This window comes from Cebidichthys violaceus, unplaced genomic scaffold (genome assembly GCF_023349555.1).
Source record: "Cebidichthys violaceus isolate CVI_PGR_0920_01 unplaced genomic scaffold, fCebVio1.0.p SCAF_19, whole genome shotgun sequence".
Taxonomy (NCBI): domain Eukaryota; kingdom Metazoa; phylum Chordata; class Actinopteri; order Perciformes; family Stichaeidae; genus Cebidichthys; species Cebidichthys violaceus.
In genome coordinates, this window is record NW_027176361.1 from 5,770,042 (window position 1) to 5,792,565 (window position 22,524).

General features: G+C 41.8%; 1 protein-coding gene across 1 annotated transcript in view; it reads left to right on the forward strand.

Moving 5' to 3' along the window:
• Nucleotides 1–22,524, forward strand: part of LOC137874600 (glucosidase 2 subunit beta-like) — a 95,254-nt gene that overhangs the window by 59,969 nt on the left and 12,761 nt on the right. The window contains 3 exon segments of the mRNA XM_068713369.1: nt 6,399–6,468; nt 7,870–7,959; nt 18,524–18,595. Of these exon segments, the coding sequence (XP_068569470.1) occupies nt 6,399–6,468; nt 7,870–7,959; nt 18,524–18,595 (232 nt within the window).

Consider the following 22,524-nt stretch of genomic DNA (forward strand, 5'->3'; position numbering starts at 1 on the left):
CTGAGCGCCACTGCTTTTTCTTCACTTTCATTGGTTGAGTTGCAGTTTAAATACTTCTACAATTCATGGTTTGACTTGAATTAGTCATAACTAACCATGTGGCACCTCTGTTTGCACAGAAAGTATTTTTTTTCTTCAAAGAAATGCCAGGAAGCAGGGGTTAAGATTGCATCTTGTGACAAAGTGGGTGAGAACACACCATTTGTCCCATACTTACCTACCCACCATGTGTTCTAGAGGTTAAAGGAGGAGGCACCCAATCATTTCCTCTATTTATACTGTGGATGATGTCAGCAGTGATGTCAGAGGGTCAGACCAAGTACAGGGGGGAGTAGAGTTTGTATAGATGTGTTTGTAGGTTGACTATAATCTGTTTTACGTTGGTGTGAGTGTTTAGCAAATTATAAACAATATACAACTGTTGGCTACCAAAGGGGGTGCTGTAAGGTATAGTTTGTTTATTAATTAGTGGAAGCAGTAAGTGTTGTCACCTCTACTCATGGTAGGAGCTAGAGCCTACTGATGGAAGGCTCTATATAAGGAGATGTCTTTTGACTGTACGGGGGGGAGGAACATCAGTGTGTAGCTGTGTGCACGTGATTAAGTTCTTTTATGATGAGTTGAGTTTATTCAGTTATGCTAAGTTAACCGTTTGTTTGTTTTGTTTCTATATATGTTTGGTTACACGTGTAGCAGGGCACTTTTTGTAAATAAAACAGCTTTTGTTATCTCGACAAAGTCTCTCGTGTCTGCCTCCTACCACTTCAGAAGCCACTCTGGTCAGGCTTCACCACACATCTAAAGATATGAGGGCATGTCTAAGAATGGTAAATTCACAAGGAATAAATAGATATGATATGTTATAGATGTTAGATATGACGGTGGTATAAGCTTAGGTATTTTGGTGTGAAGCTGATAATAATTACATCTTCTCTTCTTGAACCATTGTTCTGGTATTATGCTTTCTATAATGACGGCTCTTAACATAAATTGCATCGCTGCACCTCTTGTCTCCCACGTACAAATGCTTTAAGATGTCCCTCAGTTCACATCTGGGTGACCGGGGAGCTTTTCTAAGACGACGCATCCCGGCACTCAACAAATGAATTGGCGTGTGATGTGAGGCCGCGGCGCTCCAGCGTGTACGAGAGCCCTGGGATTGGCGCTCCGGCGGGTTACAAACCTTGGCAAGGGCTGATGGTGTTTAAAGCCTCCGTTCAGCACTTTCCAAATTAGATGTGAAATGTTAAGCAAGAGGGACTTGACGTTAATACGGGGCTCGCGGAGGCCTCTGACCCCGGCCGAGGGCGACGCGTCCTTAAAACATAATTGTCCTCACCTTGAGTGCTGGTTCAACAGAAGGAGCAAAGCAAGAGTCAAGGGAGGAGCAGCTTGAAAAGAAAATGTACCAAGTTTCCCTTTGCTATAGAATGAGCTGCTAGTACATTTTCGTTGGCAAGAGGTTGAAACGATTTGCCTCTCACCTTCGCTCACCCTTGCAGTGTGTTTCGATAGCCACAGGAGGAATGTATTGGATAGCAACCATTTGAGGGATACACCAAATTAGCCCGTTTCCACTTATCAAATGTTGGAAGTCTGATTTGAGCGGCTGCCAGATTTCTGTGTCTCATGTAGTCTGAAATAGATTTTTTTTTTTTCCCAGCTCCTGAAGCTAACAGCGTTTGGCACTACACCAAGATGATCCCAGATAAAGATATTTTATGAGATGGTGCAGACGAGTACTCTCCAGTGTGCAGCCCCAGTTATGTCGAGAGTTCTCTTTTGTATGCGCGTTCTTGTCCGTCACACATTTCCTCCATTTCCTGCATCTCCTTGCATTCACGTCGCATAACTACTTGAGTACATATTCAGTCATTTGTTGTTTATTTTTAAACAAGACTCCCTCAGAACCAGTGCAAATCGATGTTTTTCATCTTAACATTTAGGCAAGTAAAAATGATAAAACTTGTCAGAACTCTCGTGCTCTGAATGAATAGCCTGTCGTCACTTCTTCTGTTCCTACAGCGGCACAGCCACCTACCGAGCGCACTCCCTCAGCAGACGGTCATCATCACTCGCAAAACCGTCAAAAGGGAGCATGTTGATTCGTACATGAGAGTCGCATCCTTCCTGCTATTACAGTATGTTGCAAGATGACAGAGTTACCCCGGAAGGGGACCAAGTCATGAGCAGAGGAGACGCAGAAGTAGGTCAGCTCCTAGGCGTTTGTTACATCATACATATTCATAAACAGCACCCAGTTGTTGCAGAGTGAACTCACTCCGCACAGACTGTTTACTCTGTTCATTGGGCCCCGTTCTCTGTTAAAATGTTAAACAGTGATTACGCATCACAAAATGAGAACACGGGCGATTGACTCCGACTGCTGCATTTACATGCATTTACCGCTGTTACATGGATTGTATGCCGTTGTAATCGCATGCGAACACCGCTTCTCGGTAAGTCATGCATTAAAAACAAATACATTATTTAAAGGAATAGTGTGACATTTTGAGAAATATGACAGTTAAATGAGAATATCTTAAAGCTATCTTACATATTAAGCTGCAGTCAGCAGTTAGTTGTCTTAGCCTGGCACAAAGACTGGGAGCTGTGGTTACCAGCTAGGCTGGCTCGGTTCGAAGGTAGAGGTGGGGGGGGTGTTACAGGGAGTTATGTGCCAGACTATATCTTGGCCGAGAGCAGTGACTCTGCTGGTTTCCTGGCAACTTAATGATGACGACAACACTCCACTCCGACAACACCCTCGCAGCCAGGGAACGGTTCGGCACGTGACGCCGCGTAAAAATCCCCAATATGTCATTTTTACACCTTGATATTGTACAGATTAAACAAATGTAAAATACCAGATGTGCTGGTAGGTTCATTACTTTCAGACAGAACCAGACCAGCTGTTTCCCAGTTTACAATCCTTAGGCTAAGGTAAGCTAACCAGCTGCTGTTTGTAGCTTCGTATTTAACAGGTGGTATCAATCTCCAAAGCACAAATAAGAATATTCCATTTTCAACAGTATAAAATAGAGAAAATCAGCAAATCTAAACATTTGTGAAGCTGAAATGTTTCTCATTTCTTCCTGACAAATCACTTGAATGTTTATTGGTGATTGGATATAATGGCGGTTGCGTAGTGAATGGACCCATTCTTAACTTCAGTGCGTCCTAGCCGCGGTGCTGCACTTGTCCTTCAACTACTGTGGATAAAAGAGAGTGTTGCGGGAGAGTGTGGGAGACTGAATACAAACTGAGTCAGTCACAAGGCTATGAATTGCACTGATAGTTCAAAACATGATGCTATTTCTGCCAGCCACTGTTATTCACTCAACCCTAATACAATCAGACACTCCAACACAAATATTATGCAGGGGGGCGAGATTGACCTCTTCACAACTCCCAGCAGCCTGTGCTGCAGTTTCAGAATCATTTGGGAGATGTGGTTTAACTCTAGTATTTGTTTAATTACTATTCCTTTTTTTTGAACACGTTCTATTTAAGATTAAAATGCAAACATTTATCTTTCTTTTTCTGGCCTGTAACGCCAGAATGTTCTCTTATTACGTTAGTTGAATAGCCTCTTTGAAAAATAAATAAATAGGGTAATTAGCACCTGTGGGCCGTCGTGTTCGGTGCTTGCAGGTGGCTATTAATGCAGTAGCCGGCCCTGTTGACAGTATCTGGAAGGCCTCTTGTTTGTTGTTACCACCTGCCATAAACATTTCATTACAGGAATCCTTAACCTATATTTTATCCCTTCCCCGCTCTGCAGTCGGAACAAGTTCTCCAATTGAAGGAAAAGAAACTGAGGGAATGGAGAAAAAGAAGCTGGAGAGAGGGAGGTGGGGGTGACGGAGAGACTCAGAGGAGCTCATGCTGAAAATATTGAAGAGAGGAGAACGTTCACATCTAAATGAAAGAGGAAAAAAGGGGTTGATGTATGGGGCTGAATAACAAGGAATAGGATGTAACGTGGAAGTTTGAGCATACTGCCAGGCTTTATTTTAAAGAGCAGGTTTTACAGAAAACAAAGCAAACTCCTACATGTGCTGAGTTAGTCGACGTAATCTAGCTAAAGGTGTCTGTTGCTAGCGTGAGGTTCAAGAGTGGCCTCACTGCATTGCCCTTGTTTCGTTAGACGTCACCGCGGCGCACATTTGCACAGACTCGCAGGCTTCTTTTCTTAGAGTTGCAGAAAAATTGCCTCGCTTATTGATTTGTTTCGCATGTAAACAGAGCATCTCTGGTCTCCGGCTCAAGGTATGTATGCACAGGAGAGTTCCGACAGAAGACGGCATATACTGTACAGCGTATTCCTCGTCTTCTATTTCTGTGCACGGCCTCTGTGATTTAAAAAAACCCTCTTGATGGCGTCTAGTGCTAAAAGTGAAGTACAGTACACTTGTGGAAGTGGAAAAATGTCATCTACTGGTCAAGTTTGCTGAACCTTAAATCATTTGTCCTACATTTTTTATATGAATATCCTCTAATTGTAGAGAGAGACTTTTTAGTTGAGTGAAAGGCATTTATTTTTATGCGCAACGATAAATATTTTTTTAGGATCTGATTGTTGAAGTGAGCCATTATGTTGATTAGGTTTAAAAGACGTCGCATGACCACATAAAAAAAAACGGGCTTGAGCAGTTAATTTATGCTTTCTGTGATTGTAATGGTATAACATCCAGTGACCGTATGACCGTTAATCTAATCTCTGCTCTGCAGTCATTAAACCCATAAGCGTGAGGTCTTTTCTTGGTATACTGTACATGGGCCTCAGGTTATGTCGGCCTGACTGGTGCAGAGACCATTCCAGAGGCTTTTCCTCGCCCTGTGTTCCCTGCTTTGGGTGCTTCTGTTCGCCTGGCTGCTTTCTCAGCCTCCCCCCCCCCCCCCCCCCCCCTTACTCTCTCCATACTCCACTAGGTTGCTGCAAGGGGTCAAATGTCACCCTCTTGGGATTCAGCGTCTCCTTTTGTCAATGCCGAGCCTCACTGTGTGTGTGCGTGTGTGTGTGTGTGTGTGTGTGTGTTAGGGAGAGAGAAGGACGGAGAGAGAAATAGGGCAAGATAGGGAATCTGAGTATGCGAGAGAACATTGTTTTGTGTATGACTGTGATTTTCTGAGGGGAGGGTTAGGGACTGATCTCCCCTTCTTGGTGCTATTAAAAAAAATAGCCAATTACAGCACGGCAAATCACATCGAGCCTCTCGGACACACCACATCTGTACAGGAAATAGGTGCTGGGGGGTGGTATCTTTATTGTCAACTTGCGGAGACCACATGCAAGGAACATGCTAATTGGTATTTAGACCAGGGCTGTGACAGCTTCCCACACACTGTCCACAGACAATTAAACTGGAGTCGTCACTTCTATCTTGTGCCAGTTTCTCTCTCCTTTGGTCAGGGTTAGGAAAGACACTGTGGTCAACACGGTTCACCTGGACTATGATTCTGTTTACTGTTGTGTCAACCTCTCTTTAAAAAGGGATCTATAAGGCAATGCGTGACATAATCAGATGTCATTTGAAGAAACAGAGTTGTGCACAAATCGCCTATAGTCAAAAGTAATTTACAATATGCTATAGTCAGGGGAGCAAACCCTCAAATGGAAGAGGATGGAACCAGCAAATGTTTTGCCTCTTCGCTGATAAACGACTTAAAGCGGCACTATACCGTTTTTATTAATCCCATTTGATTAAATGCCGACAATAATATGTAAGGACTTGCTTGTAGTTACAAATCCACAGAGAATTATCGCTCGGCTCTGCAGTTCCTCTCAGCTTTGCAGTGTTAAGTGTCTTTCATCTCATTGTTTGGTTTTATGGCCTCAAAAAAAAACTCTTTCCAACCACATTTCCAGTGGCGTCAGGAGACTGTTTTCAGTTAAAAAAAAAAAAAAAAGCCCTGAAAAACTGACACGATGCACTAGATTACCTGCCCAACACTAAATGACTGAGAGACGAGGTTAGCAACTAGCTACTGAAGACGGCGGAGCATTTAGCTGCAAATAAGCCAAATATTTCCCTCAGGGGTTGTTCAAAACCCAAATGGAGCTAAAAGGAAAGTGAATAATGTAAAGTGGCCAGAAAAATATGCAAACAAAGAGAGACAAACAGGTCATCGCTGTGGCCACCTTTGTCATTTTCACACTCTTCTTTTCATTTCTGTCTTGGTAAACACAGTTGTCAGTGTAAAGAGACTAATAAGCCTGCGGGCCTTTCAGCAGTTACCACACCTGGAAATAGCATTTCTTTCTGTTTATATGCAACCTTGCTCCTCGCCCTGGTCTTGGATATAACGGCCTATTTTTAGCGCCCACTGTTTGGCAGCTGTTGAGATGCAACAACTCCGCAGTGTTAATTTGTGCGACCTTTTGTTTTGTCTAGCTGCAGAGTGGGAGGCTACCAATCTGAAGAAAGTCGAAGAAGCCTACGAGACAGTCAACATGGAAATAAGGTAAGGGGAAACGGCAAAGAAATAGAAGTAAAGGTTAGCTTCCATCGTCGCATATTTGTGGCTTAATCGTCAACATTTTGCACTTCGTGTGGACAATTTTCTTCTCACACTGCTGTTTGTAACTGAGCCTTAAAATAGACTGCATCCGTTTGTGCTTTAGCAGTGAAGAAAGCTGCACAGTAATGAATTTATACTGCAATACCTAAGGCTAATTTTTATGAAGAAAAACAAACTATTGCCTACTGTGCTCTGCTGGGTAGACCTATTCAAACTTATTTTGAGAGGAGCGTCTTCCCCGGGTAGGAATTGTCCGGAATGTCTTTGCGGCATTCTAAAGACAGACATGGCACAAATTAGTGCGGCAAACGCTGCAATTATTTTTGCATTATTCTTAAGAAAAGGAATTCCTGTCATAACAAATTAGCTACGCCCGGATATTTCTATCGAGAAGCATCGGGTGAGATTGCCTGTGACGTGCTTTTCCTCCCTCTCCGATGTTTTCTCAGAGCTCTGAGCCTGCCAGCAATAGCTGATAAGTAGCTACTGTGGCCCTTAGGCCTGCGAACTGTTCATTACAGTAGGCGGAGAGGAGAGCCATCCACACAGATGGCTGTTACCAAAAGGTCAAGATCCCCCCCCCCCCAAACAAACGGCTGCATGGGGGGAAAATAAGCTGGCATGACCTCAGTTTCTCTATTTCTTTGTCCACATTGCTTCAATTGCTCCCGGTCGGTTAGTCACATTTATGTGTTGGAGTCCCCCATGTTCTCTTCAGGCCATGTCCTTTATCAGTGTGCCTTTTTGAAACTAAATGGAAATAAAGTCTTTTCCTTCTTAGTCCGCACCTTTTATTCCTTGAGCGTGCTGTAAAGGGTAATTTCCACAAAAATTGACTGTATGCATGAATGTTATGACCCCCTGCCCTACAGAGAATGGCATGCACACACAGTTACGCAACCTGCGTTGCTTTTCTGACCCCGAATCATCCCCTTATGTCACCCTACCTTATCAACCTAAAGCGAAACAATCACCCGCTCCAAACATTTGTTAACCCCATTAGCAGTTCTGGGCTATGAATATGGAAATAAGGGCCTGTGCGCCGGTAAAGATAGGGCTTAGTTCCCTTGTTAGCGATTAGTGGAGAACAGCAGCCCTCACCAGCTCAGATAATTGGAGACGCTGCATAGAAATGGGCTTTAAAGGGCCACCTCATCAACACACTATTCAAGAAGTCACTAAAAGCAGCGAGGAAAATAAAGCTACATTGTCAGCACAGTTAGGAGTCATCTAGACATTATTAGAGCAGCTTGACAGAGGCGTGGAACAAATAACCTAATAATAAACCTATAATTCAACTTAAAGTGTGCTAGTGGTCTAATGTGTTCTTTTTGGTTTTCCTAGTGATCTCCGGAAAAGGCTGGCCATAGACTACGGACCAGATTGGGAGTTTCTGTTTTTGAACAGCCAGTGTTACAAGCTGAAAGTATACGAGTAAGTATTGACAGGATTTTCATTGCTTTTTTTGATTCCTATGCTTCTTTTAATCTGGCAGTAGTTTGGAAACTCATATTAAAATGTGTGGTGGTGTACAAAACCCGCTGTCATCATAATATCGTATTACAAAAACACACTGACAGAAATACTTCTCATGAACCGCTTTTGATAGTTATGTTCACTCTCAATAATAGAAATCACAGAAAACACATTACTTGTGTAACACAATGCACTGCAGGTAAACATAAAAACACTGGATAAAACCGTTTCAAAGAATCATTGCAAAATCAATATTACCAGAGGCTGGATCTTAATTTGATTTGAACTGTACTAAAAAAAAATGTAATCTGGAGCAAACATGAACCATCTCAGCAAAGATCCACCATTTAAAGTTGATAATTTGTGAGCTCCAAGTCACCCAGGAGAAAGCCAAGCAGCTAAATCAACTTAATTTAATCAACAGAATGAGCTTCTTTTACTCTCTCCTGCTGCATCCCTGTGGCCCCTGCTGGGGTAGAATCTGTTCTCCTCAGGAATACTTGCCAGCTGGAGCTTTACAAGCCTGTGGGTGGTTGCAGTTTTGAAAGAAAATGATCTGAGATCTGCACTGCAAATATATTTTTCCAGACATTCTTGGAATCGGTGGTTTTCCCGTGCTCTTATACACCAGTGTGATGGGTTTGCTTAGTTTGCCATTTAGGAGGCAAAAATCTAAAGAGGAAAGTTGCAGTTCTTGTACATAAGCCAGAAAAAAAAATCAAACTGTTGTTTATTTAGACGGTATTGGATGAACAATATGTGTGAGAATGGAAGGCTTGACTGGGGGGGAATAACTGCAGTCTGTAGTCTTGCAAAGCATTAACCTTACAAACCAAAATATTAAGTTGTAAATAACGCACTCATGCAAGTTGTATCCGTTTGTCACACCCTCAGCCTTTTGCACAGAAACCCATGCTGTACTTATGTACATCCTTTTTGCTCCGCCGCCTATTGGTATCATCCAATAGGCGGCCTTCAAATGACTGAAGAGCACAATATCCACTCGCATCTACTCGGTTGAAGGTCCTTTGACCTACCCGCTCCCTCTCAGCAATGTACCAGTTCCCCTCCCTGCCCCCCCCCTCTTTTATCCTTGCTGTTCGCCTTGAACTGTGATCCTGAAAAGATCTGACATTGACAGACACATAAACCAACAGCTTTCTATCACACTCCCTCCCATGCCCTCGAGTAGCGAACTAGCAGGTCTACAGTTCCCCTCCCATAATGGAAAAAGAATCGCGCACTTCTTTCTCCAGCCTCTTGATCATCGCTTGAAACCATCTTACAATCGCCCTCCCCGATGTTTAGATCCCTCACGTTTGATTAAGTTGCTCCCTCTTTTTTCTTGACTGGCTGCCAATATGGGAGAAAAGAGCCTGGAGCCATAAAAGTTTTGCTGAGTTGAAATGCTTGTCTATCTTATGTAAATAATAGCTGTACTGCTGCTGGGTGTGGCAAACAAAAGGTTCAAAATGCTGCCATTTGAGGATCATTTCATGACCATGTATACAGTATACTGCAGGCCAAACTTGCTGTTGAAGCTCCTTCCAAAAAATTCCCCCTTTTTTAAAAAAATCCATGTATTCCCCCTGAAATGGTCTTTCGGGTGCTGGTGGACCCTTGTCACTAGTGGGGGAATTTAAAACGCAGGCTTCTGCAAGTGAATCAGAAATAAGCTCAGCAATTCAGTCAACACAGCCTGGCACAGCATGAAGGAAGAGGCCCCATAATGAGTTCTCAGAGGCGGAGTCCCTACCTACAGCAGAGTCTAATATTCCTCTTGTGGATTTGTTGACACTCCTCAAAGCAACTTAAATCGCGGGGCCCGTGATTTATGCAAGACTGTCAGGTCAGATTGACTCAGCCTCCGCTCTCGTGTCATTAGAAAGTACAGCACTTCAGTGAGTCATGCCCGCCACTGTGGTTCGGCTCTGACAGAGAAGAGAAGAGGGATAACGCAGCGCAAGTGACACTTCCAACAGTCTGCGGAACATCACATGGCCTGAGCGGTGCACTGGGTTCTTCTAGGGAAGAAAGAGACGCCATCCGGGTAACCTAGAGGGTGTTTCAGATGCAATACAAACCACTGCCGGGGGGGGGGGGAGTCCAAGATGTGTCTGCTGACTGTCAGGAGTGCAAAATGAAGAGTCATGTGTGGTAGATTTCAGAACGGCTTTTAATGTAATGTCATTTAACAGACATTCAAGGCCTTTTGCTATTAGAACATTGATGTTATGCCAGAAAGCAAACCGGACTACAGCTAACTACAGAGAAATGCATGCAGGCGCACAAATGAAATGAAAACCTTGTTTATTAAGGGTACAGAAAGGCAGAGGGCCTTGTTAATCATAATTGGAATGTTGAAATGAGTGGCTGTGCTACAATAGATGTTTACGCAGGTCCGTTTCTTAGAGGATTGGCACTTTGTCACACTCAGTAGCTCTCAAATTATGATCGATGTGGCACAGACACTGTTGTTGCATTAAAGCATGTAATTTAGCATTACTCTTAATGAGCTGCTCGTGCAATTAATTAACTTCAAAGGGTCACGTTTTGGTCATTTGTCAGCGACAAAGGGGCCAGAAAGATTGCATTTACCTGCTTTAAGATGTCCTTTCTGTCGCGTCAAGGAAAATGTAAAATTGATTTTTAAGAACTATGAACGTTTGTAGTTCATAGGACAGCGTTTTTGAGGGTTTTTTCACTTCCCATTGGCAGAAAAAAAACCTTGAAGGGATGTACAGTAAGTCTCAGGGTAGCTCTCCAATTGGCAGTTCCTCCCAGGGAGTCCCAGGACAGTTTGGTCCGAAAACGCCTATTGTCTGAAAACGGAGGCCAGTGTGTTAGTTTCTATATCAATACTTTGCAACTTTTGTGGCAGTCAGTCTCAATCCCAGTGGTTCTTAAAACCAAAATCAACCCAACAATTGACGGTTGCCGATATATTCACTCAGAGGCGTGAAGCGCAACAAAGTTTGGAGAAGACTTGGTCCGCCTAATTTCTTCCGGATGCCATGATGAAGAGCGCAGTCAGTTTACCTCCCTGTTGAATCACTGCCCTCACGCAGTTGTGATTCAACAAAGACCTTGGCACTCAAGATACTGGTCCTTTCCGAAAGGCACGTGGAGATTCTGCCCGATCCACAGCAGGGGCTGCCATCTGAAGTAGCAGGAGTTTTCCGTTGGTTCAGTAGACCTGTGGGTTGGCAATGAGCGCGTGTGCGTCTGGTGGGGTCATAAAATCATCACATCTCATCGGTCTTTGTTGTGCTGCCAACTTTCAGCTAGAGAAATGGGCATGAGCAGCGTATCTGTGGGTTGGCTGTGTTGAAACAGTCTGGGTCAACCTTTCAGAGATTTTTTTTTTTTTCTTTATCCAGTTTGTCGCTGCACACCAGGACTTCCTGTTTCTCATTCTGTTTGAGATGATTTAGAGCCAAGTTAATCATCTTTATTGTTTTAAGGACTTTTGTTTCCTACTTTATTAGTACTGTACAGCTCAAGTAAGATTTTCAATTGATTGTTGTTGCACAGGCATAGAACCTTAGTCAGAGACTACATAACCCTTCAAAACACCAAACATCTACAGCTACACTTATGCTTAATTTCCTCTGCATGGAGGAAACCACAAACAGAGTGACACAATATCTGATGAGTATCCTGCTGTCACCATGTGTGGCATTCATGTGGGTATTCAGCTGTCAATGTGCAAATTATGGACACTTATACTGGAAAAAGATTCCCCGTTGTTCCTTTTCATTCGGAGAACTGTAGCCTACTAGCGTATAAGATGGAACAAATTTGTTTGTGCAAGATGAAGTATGGCTTATAGCATGAGAAATATTATGTGATGCACTTGGAGAAACATATGGTAATCTGATTTGAAAAGCAATATAGCACAAAAGAGAGACAGCACATTGTCTTCAAGTAAACAAATTACAATCCTGTTGTTAAGCAGTGTTAATGTTATATCTGATATGATCAAATTCAGCCACTCATGCAGATTTTACTATTACTATCCTAGAAGTACAAATGTTTGTATTTCTAATGAGTAGTTTCTGCTACTACTACTACTACAGCTTGCTTCAATAAACTGCACTACATTCACTGACTCATTAAACATTATGTACTTCTGCCATATTGAACATGAATTTGACATACATTTTAACCCACTTAGACAGTTTTTATATAATAATAATAATACATAGAGTACCAAGATAGTACAATTGCATAAACACATATAATAAAACATATATAATATATGTAATAGTTTTATTAACATCGTTTCAAATATAGAAAGTTCAATTGAAGAATATCTATAAACAATATTTATTGTCAGATTTCAAATTGAACTGGATACATTTTAAATAATAAATACTCAAATTATAAATAAATGTTCTTTGTCACCCAAAAAAGCGACAATATTTTATTCTCATCTTCTAAAAAGAGAACATTGTTTGCAGGGACTTTATCTGTGGTTGTTGAAACCACTTGTTTCAGCTCTATTCCCCTTAATAAATTAATACGACTATCAATAGATATTTATAATAAAAGGGCACCAACATTTGGTAAGTACAGTAGCACAAAAAGGCATTAAAATGACCATAAAAAATATTGAGTAATTAATAACAATGATAATTAGTGATATTGAATAATCATTTACATTAAATCACCTCAGGGCACCAGCCCTGTTAACAAAAAGAAAGTGATAGCCAATCGATGTAGTCTCCTAGACTTGTCTCATTAAGTATATTAAACTATTTGGAACTCTGGTTAGCAACTAGAAAAGGTAATTTGGTTTAAGGCACCGTGAGTGCATTCTTTAGACATTTGAAAGACCCATTACTTAGCCCTTATCATATCTCCCATAAGCCTTAGTCGTAACCTATTTAGAGAACAAAATAGCAGCAATAACAGTGTAACATCTTGAGAGATGGCCGGGAGAATGCAGCTTTAAATGATCTGCCAGAGGCTATTTGCCTCATTGCCCTTAGTGATGGCTCTAAAAAATAAACAAGCTTCAAGTTTGGCTTGTTTTGTGTTTCTTTTTTTTTGCATATAAATTGAGCCATCTCTTTGAAAGGCTCTTTCGCTCTGCATCACTCTTGTTTTTTTCCCTGAGTAGTTTCTGTGGTAAAGGGGGTCTCTGCTGTGCATTCACCTTACCTTTTCATGTTGTTTCAAAGAAGATATTTTGACTCTCAGCTCTGCATAAAGACTTTCAATGCCAAAATATGATAAGCTGTCAAGAAAAGTGATCCTCCACCACCTACGAACACTTCACAGCAATTTATATAGAATATATACTTGCATTTGTGGTCTTCCATGTGGAAAATGAAGGTAAACTGCAAAATGGCCTACTTTGAGTACGTCTTCGATGAACTGGCATTGGGTCTCTGGGCTGCTAGCAAACTCTCCTCTAGATTACCAAGCGAAAGGAATTGCATTGACCTAATCTCACAATGGTCATGATGGTTTTAATAAGTCGTGGAAACGTAATTTTGTAATCTTCCTAATATTAGTTACGCTGTCGGAATTAGATTCCATAATTGCGCTTGAGGCCTGATGAGCTGACCGTTTGAGTGCTAAAGGTAAAGCTCTCACTTTCAGTCTTTTACTGTAGAAGAGAGATCCAAACGATGCAGAACTCTTAAAACTAATAAAAGTACAGTAACTACATTTAAGTCATTACAATTGCAATGGAATATTCTCTGGCTGTAATATAAAAAATACAGCAGGGTATGGTTGTTAATCATACTGTAAGTTCATAGCCAGTTGGATTTAAATAGGCCTATACTGCATGTAAAGACCATCTGGATCTATATTCAAGAAACGACATGCCTTCGTGAAAGTGTTATTAACACTTGCTGCAAAGGAGTAACGTGATTTCTTTATTATTTTTCTGTCCAAACAAAGCTCTTCTTTTAAGCAAGTTGTTTGTTAGATTGCTTACTGCAACATTACACCTTTAACACATTTTGATTAAAGGCATTTGAGATACATCACTACTGAGTCATCCCTTTTTCATAAAAAACATATATTGTAAGCAGACACGTTCATGCTGATGTCATTTATATTCACAGTAAAATAAAATGTAATCAATGCAACTTTAAACTAGTGAAAAGAAAGAAAAATCTGAAAAGAAGCTGACACAAAGGTGTTCGTTTTAATCTTATTCAGTATGTTAAGGTATGAATGTGCAGGTTTGTACAGTAAGGGGTATAATACAGAATAGTTTTGAATAGTGTGAACTTTATATTGTTCAGATTAGACGGCATTATTCACTTATAGTGCTGTAACAGCTGTAACCTGTAACAATGACGCAGTTGCATCTGTAGAGCTGCTTCAAAGACACTTCAGCAAGGTGTAGACCTGTTGACACGGCTTAAAGCTGGGTCTGCTGATTTCAAGGACAGACAGGTGCTAGACAACACTGCTGCTTTTACAAGCAGGTCACAAGATTCACTATTGATTCAAGTTGTGGAAAAACTGGGGACTTACTGGGTGTGTCGGCTCCACAAAGTTTAGCGTCACTTCTACGGTTGTGACATCACAACCTCACGGAAGTCCTGTCGGCTCGTTTAAAAGAGAGCTTCTGAAATTCCGTTGGATTGAGCATTTTGATAAATTTCGAAGTCCTCGTATAAAACGCGTCATACAAATTTGCCAAAAGCAAAATTAAACTCACCAAGCTTTCTTTTCTTTTTGCAGCGGCCAGGGGTCAGTTAAGAGTAGTGAGTGAAGAGTCGGTCGATGGCAGTATAAGACGGGCAATAAAAGGTGTTTTGAGAAAGTGTGAGTCACCGCAAACCGCGAGACGTCCTTGAGCATGCTGCCATAAGTGGCCACCCTAAAATACAATGCAGCTTGCTGCAGCAGAATGCGAGATAAGCTGTGGACAGACACAGAGGTGCACACGGACTCACGCTCACAAGACCGATCACATGATCCCGCTGGCAGAGATAATAATGTCAATCTTGACATATCATCAACAACATGAAGATGACTGAATAAATCAATAAAGCTAGCTGTTATAACTTGTTATGCAATGTTGACACTCTTACTGAAACGTGCTACTTTTGAATACACAGAGTTGTTTTTCCTCAAAGTTTGCCGTTAAACAATTAGCCACGTCACTTTATATTGCCGAGCCACCTTTGACCGCTGCCATGCCAGCCGAGGGTACACAGTGTTACCTGTAAACCAATTAGCTGGTGTTGGCGTTGCTGCAGTTTGCGGTGCCACCATCAGTGAATTCCACCCACGGCGTCACAGAGCAGTCTAGTGGGAGAAGGGCTTAATTGCTGTTTCTCTCTCTTGAGTGGATCTCAGTGGACTGAGTACTAAATATACTTCTTCTTTTTTTTCCCCTACATAACCTAGTGAGTAGCAGTTGGATGCCTGTGTCAGATCTCTAATTAACAGTGGGCTGTTAAATACAATGGTATATAGAGTTTGGCCTTTCTAGCAATCTGTTATAGTAACATTGTACACAGCAAAAACAATAGCTGAGACCAGTGAGTTTTCCTCACTTTTCTCAATGAAATATTATGGTGTACATTAGAAAACACAAAGACTTACTGCTGCCTGATTGCTACCATTTGTCTAACTTAAGCAGCTTTAATTAGAAGGTAGCAAGCTGAACCTGCAGTCCGATCCAGTGAAGCATGGCGTACTGCCTGAGGGGCTAAGTGGTTGCATCCAACATTTTCATTCCGCAACAATGTACCTTCAGGTCTCGGTGCACCTGCCAAAGATTGACACGGAAGGTGTCCATCCGGCTTATTATGTCTTGCGTCGGAGCTGAATTGTCTTGACGATGACGGATCAAATGTGGGGTACAGAAAGACGCGCCATTGGTTCAGGACCCAAATGGGAGGATCGCTGCTCAGCTCAGCCTTCCGATTATTGTCGGTGACCCACCAACGTTTTTATCTTTGCATCTTTCTTATCCTTTGTATTCTCCACCCAGTGTCCCCCTTTCTGCACGTCATCATCTGTCATATTCGCGACTTGTTGAGTTGGTGATTCATATGTGCGGCGTCACCACCGGCACACTCCGATTCCCTTTCACTCTCTCTTTTGCACACTTTTGTTTTTTTTCATCATTCTGCCTTCGTCTTTCTTCTGTCTTTGTTCTCCCGGCTATTATCTAACCTTATGTTTCTATCGCTGTCAGTGCCGTCTCCGCAAAGCCTTTTGGATATTTCCTCCTCCTTCTCTCGCTGTGCTCATTTGCTCAGGATAGCCGGGCACAGTTTGTATAAATGTGCCCGTTTTGACCTTTCTGCTACATCCCATTTATGTATCGCAGGCGGCAGAATGTGAAGTGTCTGTTTCGGAGACAGACTGCTAATCAACCTGCACCTCCGTTTGTGCGTTGGTTCTCGGCATTTCTAATGTCTCCTAACTTTTTTATTTTATTTTTTATTTTTATTTTTTTACACCCAGTGACACATTTTCTGTGTTGCCATGCCTGCTTCTGTTTTCTCACAAACTGCCACGTGGAGGCGAGCATCCAAGGTCGGATCGCAGTGCCCTCACTCATAAATAGCCTAGTTTTCTTCTTTTTTTTTTGCATGTGTGTGAAAGTGTGCAGTGCTGGCGTGTCAGCAAAAGTGGGTAGGGATGGATGGCTTTGCCTTGAGGGTAAGAGAGAGGGTGATAGAGAGGAGGAAAAGAGGTACAGACGTACAGGGGTACTCCCTTATGGGACTCATTTGATTGCTTTTTCACTGTGCTACCCCCCCCCCCCCCCCCCCCCCCCTTCTGCTCACTATACTATCAGCCATACGCTTTGAGGCTCAGATGTGGAAGTTTGTTGTTACTGAAATACCTGCTTTACAGACTTGCCAGAGCAGTTTAGCCTGTGTTTCAATATGTATTAATTCCGTATTGGAGGCTATTTGGCGAACATTGCCTCACTTTTTATATGGAATTTGATTGCATATCGAAAGGTCCTGCTTGATAAACTGTGTCACACCTTTTGAGTTATGGACCAAAGTACTGCAGAGTTTCAAATTCTGTTTAATTATATTGACCATGCAGCAGTTATGTAAGGTCTCAAAAGTCAAGGGGATTTATTTAGGCAATATTACAATCTGGAGATGAACCGAGCCACCGACATTGCCGCTAACATGGTTGTTGGATACATAGTTTGAGAATAAACTAATAGAATAATAACATCCCAGGAGGAACCTTGCTGCACTGTGTCAAATCTCTTGGAGGGGGATGGATTCTCAATAGGCTTAGTCATGGTGAGACCTATTTAATTCTACTCCGAGCTCAACTGCTTACTCTGCAGTCAAAAAAGATGCTTCTGTTATTTTGGCGAATGGGGGGGAAGGGCCATCCCTGTTGAAACGTACAGTAGACATGTAAGAATAACTACCTTCAGTATATGAACGTCTCTGAAATGAGAAACATTTAATACAATCGCCAAACTATTGCAAGAGCCAAAGAAGTTGCCAGCCATTCTCTTACCTCTGCCACTATCCCCCTTTCTCTGATGTTCATCATTTCTTTCATCTTGCTTTTCTCTCGTACAGCTTTTGATCCCCCCCCCCCCCCCCGCACTTCCCAGTCCACACCCACTTACGCTGCGTCCATTTTTCTCCTTTCTCATTCACTCTATCTCTTGTGGTTGTCTGGACATCCTCTGCTCTTTCATAACGGTCAGTGTGCCATTCAAACGGCCGGGGGGAAAAAGCCGTTATGCCCGTTTCACCAGGTCTTGGATCAGTTTGCTGCAGGAGCTAGTGATTGTGCCTCTACTCTCCGGCCAAATCACTGCTCTGGTACTCGACTGGTCTTCACCATAGTTTGCCTGCCTGCTGAGTAAGTTTTGTTTTTCGTAGAGCCTGACTGACAATATAGCTTTTGAAAAAGGGCCTCAAAAGTACAGTCGACTGTTTTATTGGTGCCTTCGGCCAACTGGGTCAATGGGAACACAACATTGACAAACTATCAGCTTATGAAGTGGTTTGCCTATTTAAACACTCATTCATTTGGATTTGTTGTTTCTGTTTAGAATCTGAATCCAATATTCACTTCATCTCGGTTTTGGTCTCCCGCAACTCCTACAGAAAACATCTGGTTGTTTAGCCGCTGAATGCTCCACTATGTTCACTAGCTAGACGCTGACTTTGTCTCTCTGCTGCTAAATACTGAGCAATTAGCATGAAGCAGGTTTACCAAAGCTTTTCCGCCTCCAAAAGAAGAGATATTGATAAAAAACTAAAACCTTAAAGTTGCAGGCAGTAAAACCAACAAGCTGAACATTTTTACCAGTGATACGTTTCATTACATTTAGTGTTTTGGTCCATTGTTAATAGAAAAATATAGGATGGAGCAGCTTTAGTTAAAAAATAAACCAAAAAATATTGATAATAAAAAACTTAAAATCGGCCAATCATTTTGGCAATGCTTTTGTATATAGTAGGAAAAGTATAACCACCATGGACTGAACCTTGCGTGCCAGTTTATTAAATGTGGATGTTATGTGTTCTTTTTCCCTCTGCAGGTATACCTATACCCTGTGCCCATTCAACAAAGTCACACAGAAGAGCACCGCAGGAACAGAGGTCTCATTAGGGTAAGTACCTCAGTCACCGCTCCTTTAGTCTCCATAGATAAAATCCAAAACAATGACCAGTGTCCGTATCTCAGGATCATTATATATTACAAATGCAATAGCTAATATGAGGGACGCTTTATCCAAAGAGGTTGACAACATTGTGAGTGCATTGTGTGCTGTGACATTTACAGTCTATAGCCGAACACATTCAGGCTTTTTTCAGAAACAGCTTTAGGAATCCGACATTTCTTGTCCTTGGTTTTAAACACACAATATACTAATTAGATAAATTCACATGACAACATTTTTTCATTTAATAAATGGACCTGAAACAAATCCCACTGCACTCCTTTAATCATTGTTGCAGTGCTCATACGAAGTTACCAAAAGACCAATATTTGCGCTATTGATTTTTTTAAATTGTTATTCAATCTCTGTTAGGCTTCATATGACCTTTAATCAATCGCTTACAGATCTCTATTATAGTTTTAATACCTTTTGATCAATGACAAACAGGGGGCAGGTTTCATGCACTGCTGGGGTTTTATTTCCTCAGCCTCGAAGGGTTTCAATTTCATCTAAAGGATTAGACTCTGGCCCTTTACCTTCCCCTTGGGATTGGCTGTGTTGAATGCTCCACATTGGTGTGTATCAAAATGCCGACATGCTATGAAAGATGTGACTCTTTTGGATATGTCACAAAATGTGCTTTTTTTTTTTTTTCCCCTTACCCAAGATTGTAAGTGAATTTGCTCTAAACATTCACAGAAACACTACCTAGTATATAGTATGACGGTCTTGGTCTTGGATCATTCAGCTGCTTAGTTTTGCTCGTCTCATAACAGCTGTAACATCTCTGTCAAACAGATCGAGAAAAAAGTAAATGCATCAAACTGACATTTTTTTAGATAAAAGTTTTTCCTCTTCTTTAAATTTTAGATTTTGAGGTGATAATTATGGGATGTCACCTCGCTGTCCTTTTCCACTCTCTCATCAGCTTTAACCGTCAGTGACCAGACACTTTTATAGGGTGCAATTACAGAAACCATTCCGTCAACACTGAATCCTCTCTGGCACAAAAGCTTTTATGAATCGCTGCAACTCCTCCCCAAAGAAGAGGACTCGATTGCAATGCTGTTTTGGTTCTAGCGGGCACATACTTGTCTTTGCAAACAGACAATGGTCAAGCTTAAATAACCACAGAAATGTGTCAAAACATTTGTTCTTCGGGATGTGATGCCATTACGTTGTACTTGTCTTCTTTCAGCAGTTGAAGTGAGACCTTAAAGATAATTAATTAGCAATTATCCCTTTCTGCACATGTAGTTTTGCTTTCAAATGGCAAATTAAGTGGAATCTAAAGCAGGGCTGTGTATTTTTTTTTTTTTTTTTTTTGCACCGCCACCTCCCACACTACCCACTCACTTTTGGAGCGGAAAGTGCAATGCTTCACCATGTTTTTAGCGCAGGAAAGAGGAAGAACAGAATGCTAACTATGAGTAATGTGACCCCAGCTCTTCTGCCTGCCTGTCACTCACGATGGTATGGAAGGGCAGAAGGACCAAACAGAACCAGTGGTCAAACACATCTCCGACTCTTGTGAATTGGTCACTCTGTTTGGAACGATATCGCTGCCAAACAGAGCATGAGGGAATGATTTCAAGTATATAAACTGTATATGCTTTAGATAGGACAGAATGGCCATGTTCCTTTTCTTAGAGAGGCTTCACGGATGTTAGATTTTTTTCCTTTACCTCAACACGATAATGGAAGAATAATGCTGGTTTGTGTTTGATCACATGCAGACAAAAACACCTCATTGGTATTTCCTGGGTGCAGGCCAGTGGTGCAGCACTATATGATGTACTACACTGTTTCCAGAGAGTGTGTGGTGAAGGTATATGTGGAATGGTGGTAGGGAAGAAGGGGGGGGGGAGGGGAGGTACATGAATCATAGCTTGCACGCTGGGAATAAAGTTCATTTTTTATCCAGACAGACCATCAGTCAGACCTCGCAGGATATGGCTGGGCCTCCTGATATCAATCTGCATGGAGGCATCCTCCTTCTCCCCAGAGGGGGTGAGGGGGGCACTTTGATTTAAACGGCAGCATTTATCACACCTGCTCAGCAGCATTCTAAAGGACGGCCATGGGCGAAGGGAGAGGGGGGAAGAGAAGGAGAAACGGCATTAACATGTGTGGCCTGTCAATGACAGTGTGGAGCTGGAGCTGCGGCGATGACATTGCGTACACTCGCCTGTACCAATCGGGCTAATTTGGTTTCGTTATGCGACGTTTCTGCGGTGTTGTTGGGTGGGGGTTACTGCTGAATTTTGATTAAGACTCATAGCGAGCGCTCAGTTTGTGAAGTGTCAACGCTCATAAAAGTTAAAGTTGTTCCCTTAGCCCTAACCTTCCTTCATGCTTGGTTTTGCAGCATAGCCGGCGTTAGACCATTAACTTTACAAATGTTCTTAAGAAACAATAAATCAGCCTGGGAACACTTCCCTTTTGTAACTGCTTGCTCTTATATTACGGCCACGCACATAGACCATAAAGATTTCATAAGGCACAGCAGTCATACTGCATGCTCCCAATTATCTGTAAATGTAGATATTATACAACTCGTATTCACTTCCTGAATTGCAATGTCTCAGTTTTCCATTTGGCTTTTCTGCCTTTTGCTCTCAGCAGCTCAACCGCTTCCCGAAATGGCTATTGTAACAATAACATCAGCCATGATAATGATAATAGAGTAGAAAAAAATGCTTGCATTGCGACAAACACCATCCCACTGTGACAGCGTCGTCCATCTTCATAATGTCCCTGCTAACCCCCCCCCCCCCTTCCCCAGGCAGACACGGTGGGTACAATGACGCGACGGCAAACAAAGGTTTACTAAATGCACTCCACCTGAAAATACAAATATATGCGCTCGGATGTATGTCAGTGATTTGCAGAAGCACACGCGGTGTGCTCTGTTTGTTACCGTCTTGTGTTTGTTTGTGCTTATTTAACATAGCATTGACTTAACTCTTTGTTGGGGGGGGAGAAACAACACGCATACTGTACATGCAAAGAAAACATTGATCTCCCTTCACTGGCCTGTCACATTCATTTCCCACAAGCCTCCATGGTATTGATGTGTTTCTCTGCAACATCACCTTTGGAGTGTGTGTGCTAATAGTGATGGTAAATAATGATGTGTAAGCTCATAATGTTTGTTGTCCGTCACAGGTTTCGATTGGTCGGTTTGAAGTGTATTTTGGATTTGGTTGGTGAGGGTTTGCTTCAGTTGCTTTTGCTATTGAAGATTTCTTGTTGTTGAGCTATTTTCTAGCCGCTTTGCACGTATGTATGTTGCTTTGAAGAAGACTAAAACACTATTACGTCGTCTAAATTGATAACAAGCACACGCTAACTCAAATATCACAGAAAGTCCAAGCGTGTCCAAGCGTGTAAACATAGTCGCTGTATAACCGGACATATTTATGCATTTTATCTTTTAGAATTTCTCTTGAAACTGTTGTTCATTTTGCACTAATGTTAATTAAATGAGGAAATACTTTTCAGTCAAGGAGTATACAAAAATAGGATTTACCACGTAGTTATTTCATATGGACTATTTATTAAATTACCGGAAAACATGCTATAAGTGTGATAGATGTCATTATTCCGTATGTCGTGATGGAAGATTTTGGTAAATAGCGTTATTCACTTTCTTAGAGTAGAATATAAAGGCCACTCATGTGTAGACCCAAGCGGTTAGCTTAGTTTACCATTACGACTAGAAGCAGGAGCAAACAGCCCCCATGGCTCTTTTCAAAATTAAAAAAAAAAAGTTTTATCTCATTTGTTTAATCCGTAAAAACAACATTTTGTGGTGTTACAAGGAGTTACACGCCACACAATTTTTTTGGCTACTATTTGATTTCCAGTCTTTTTTT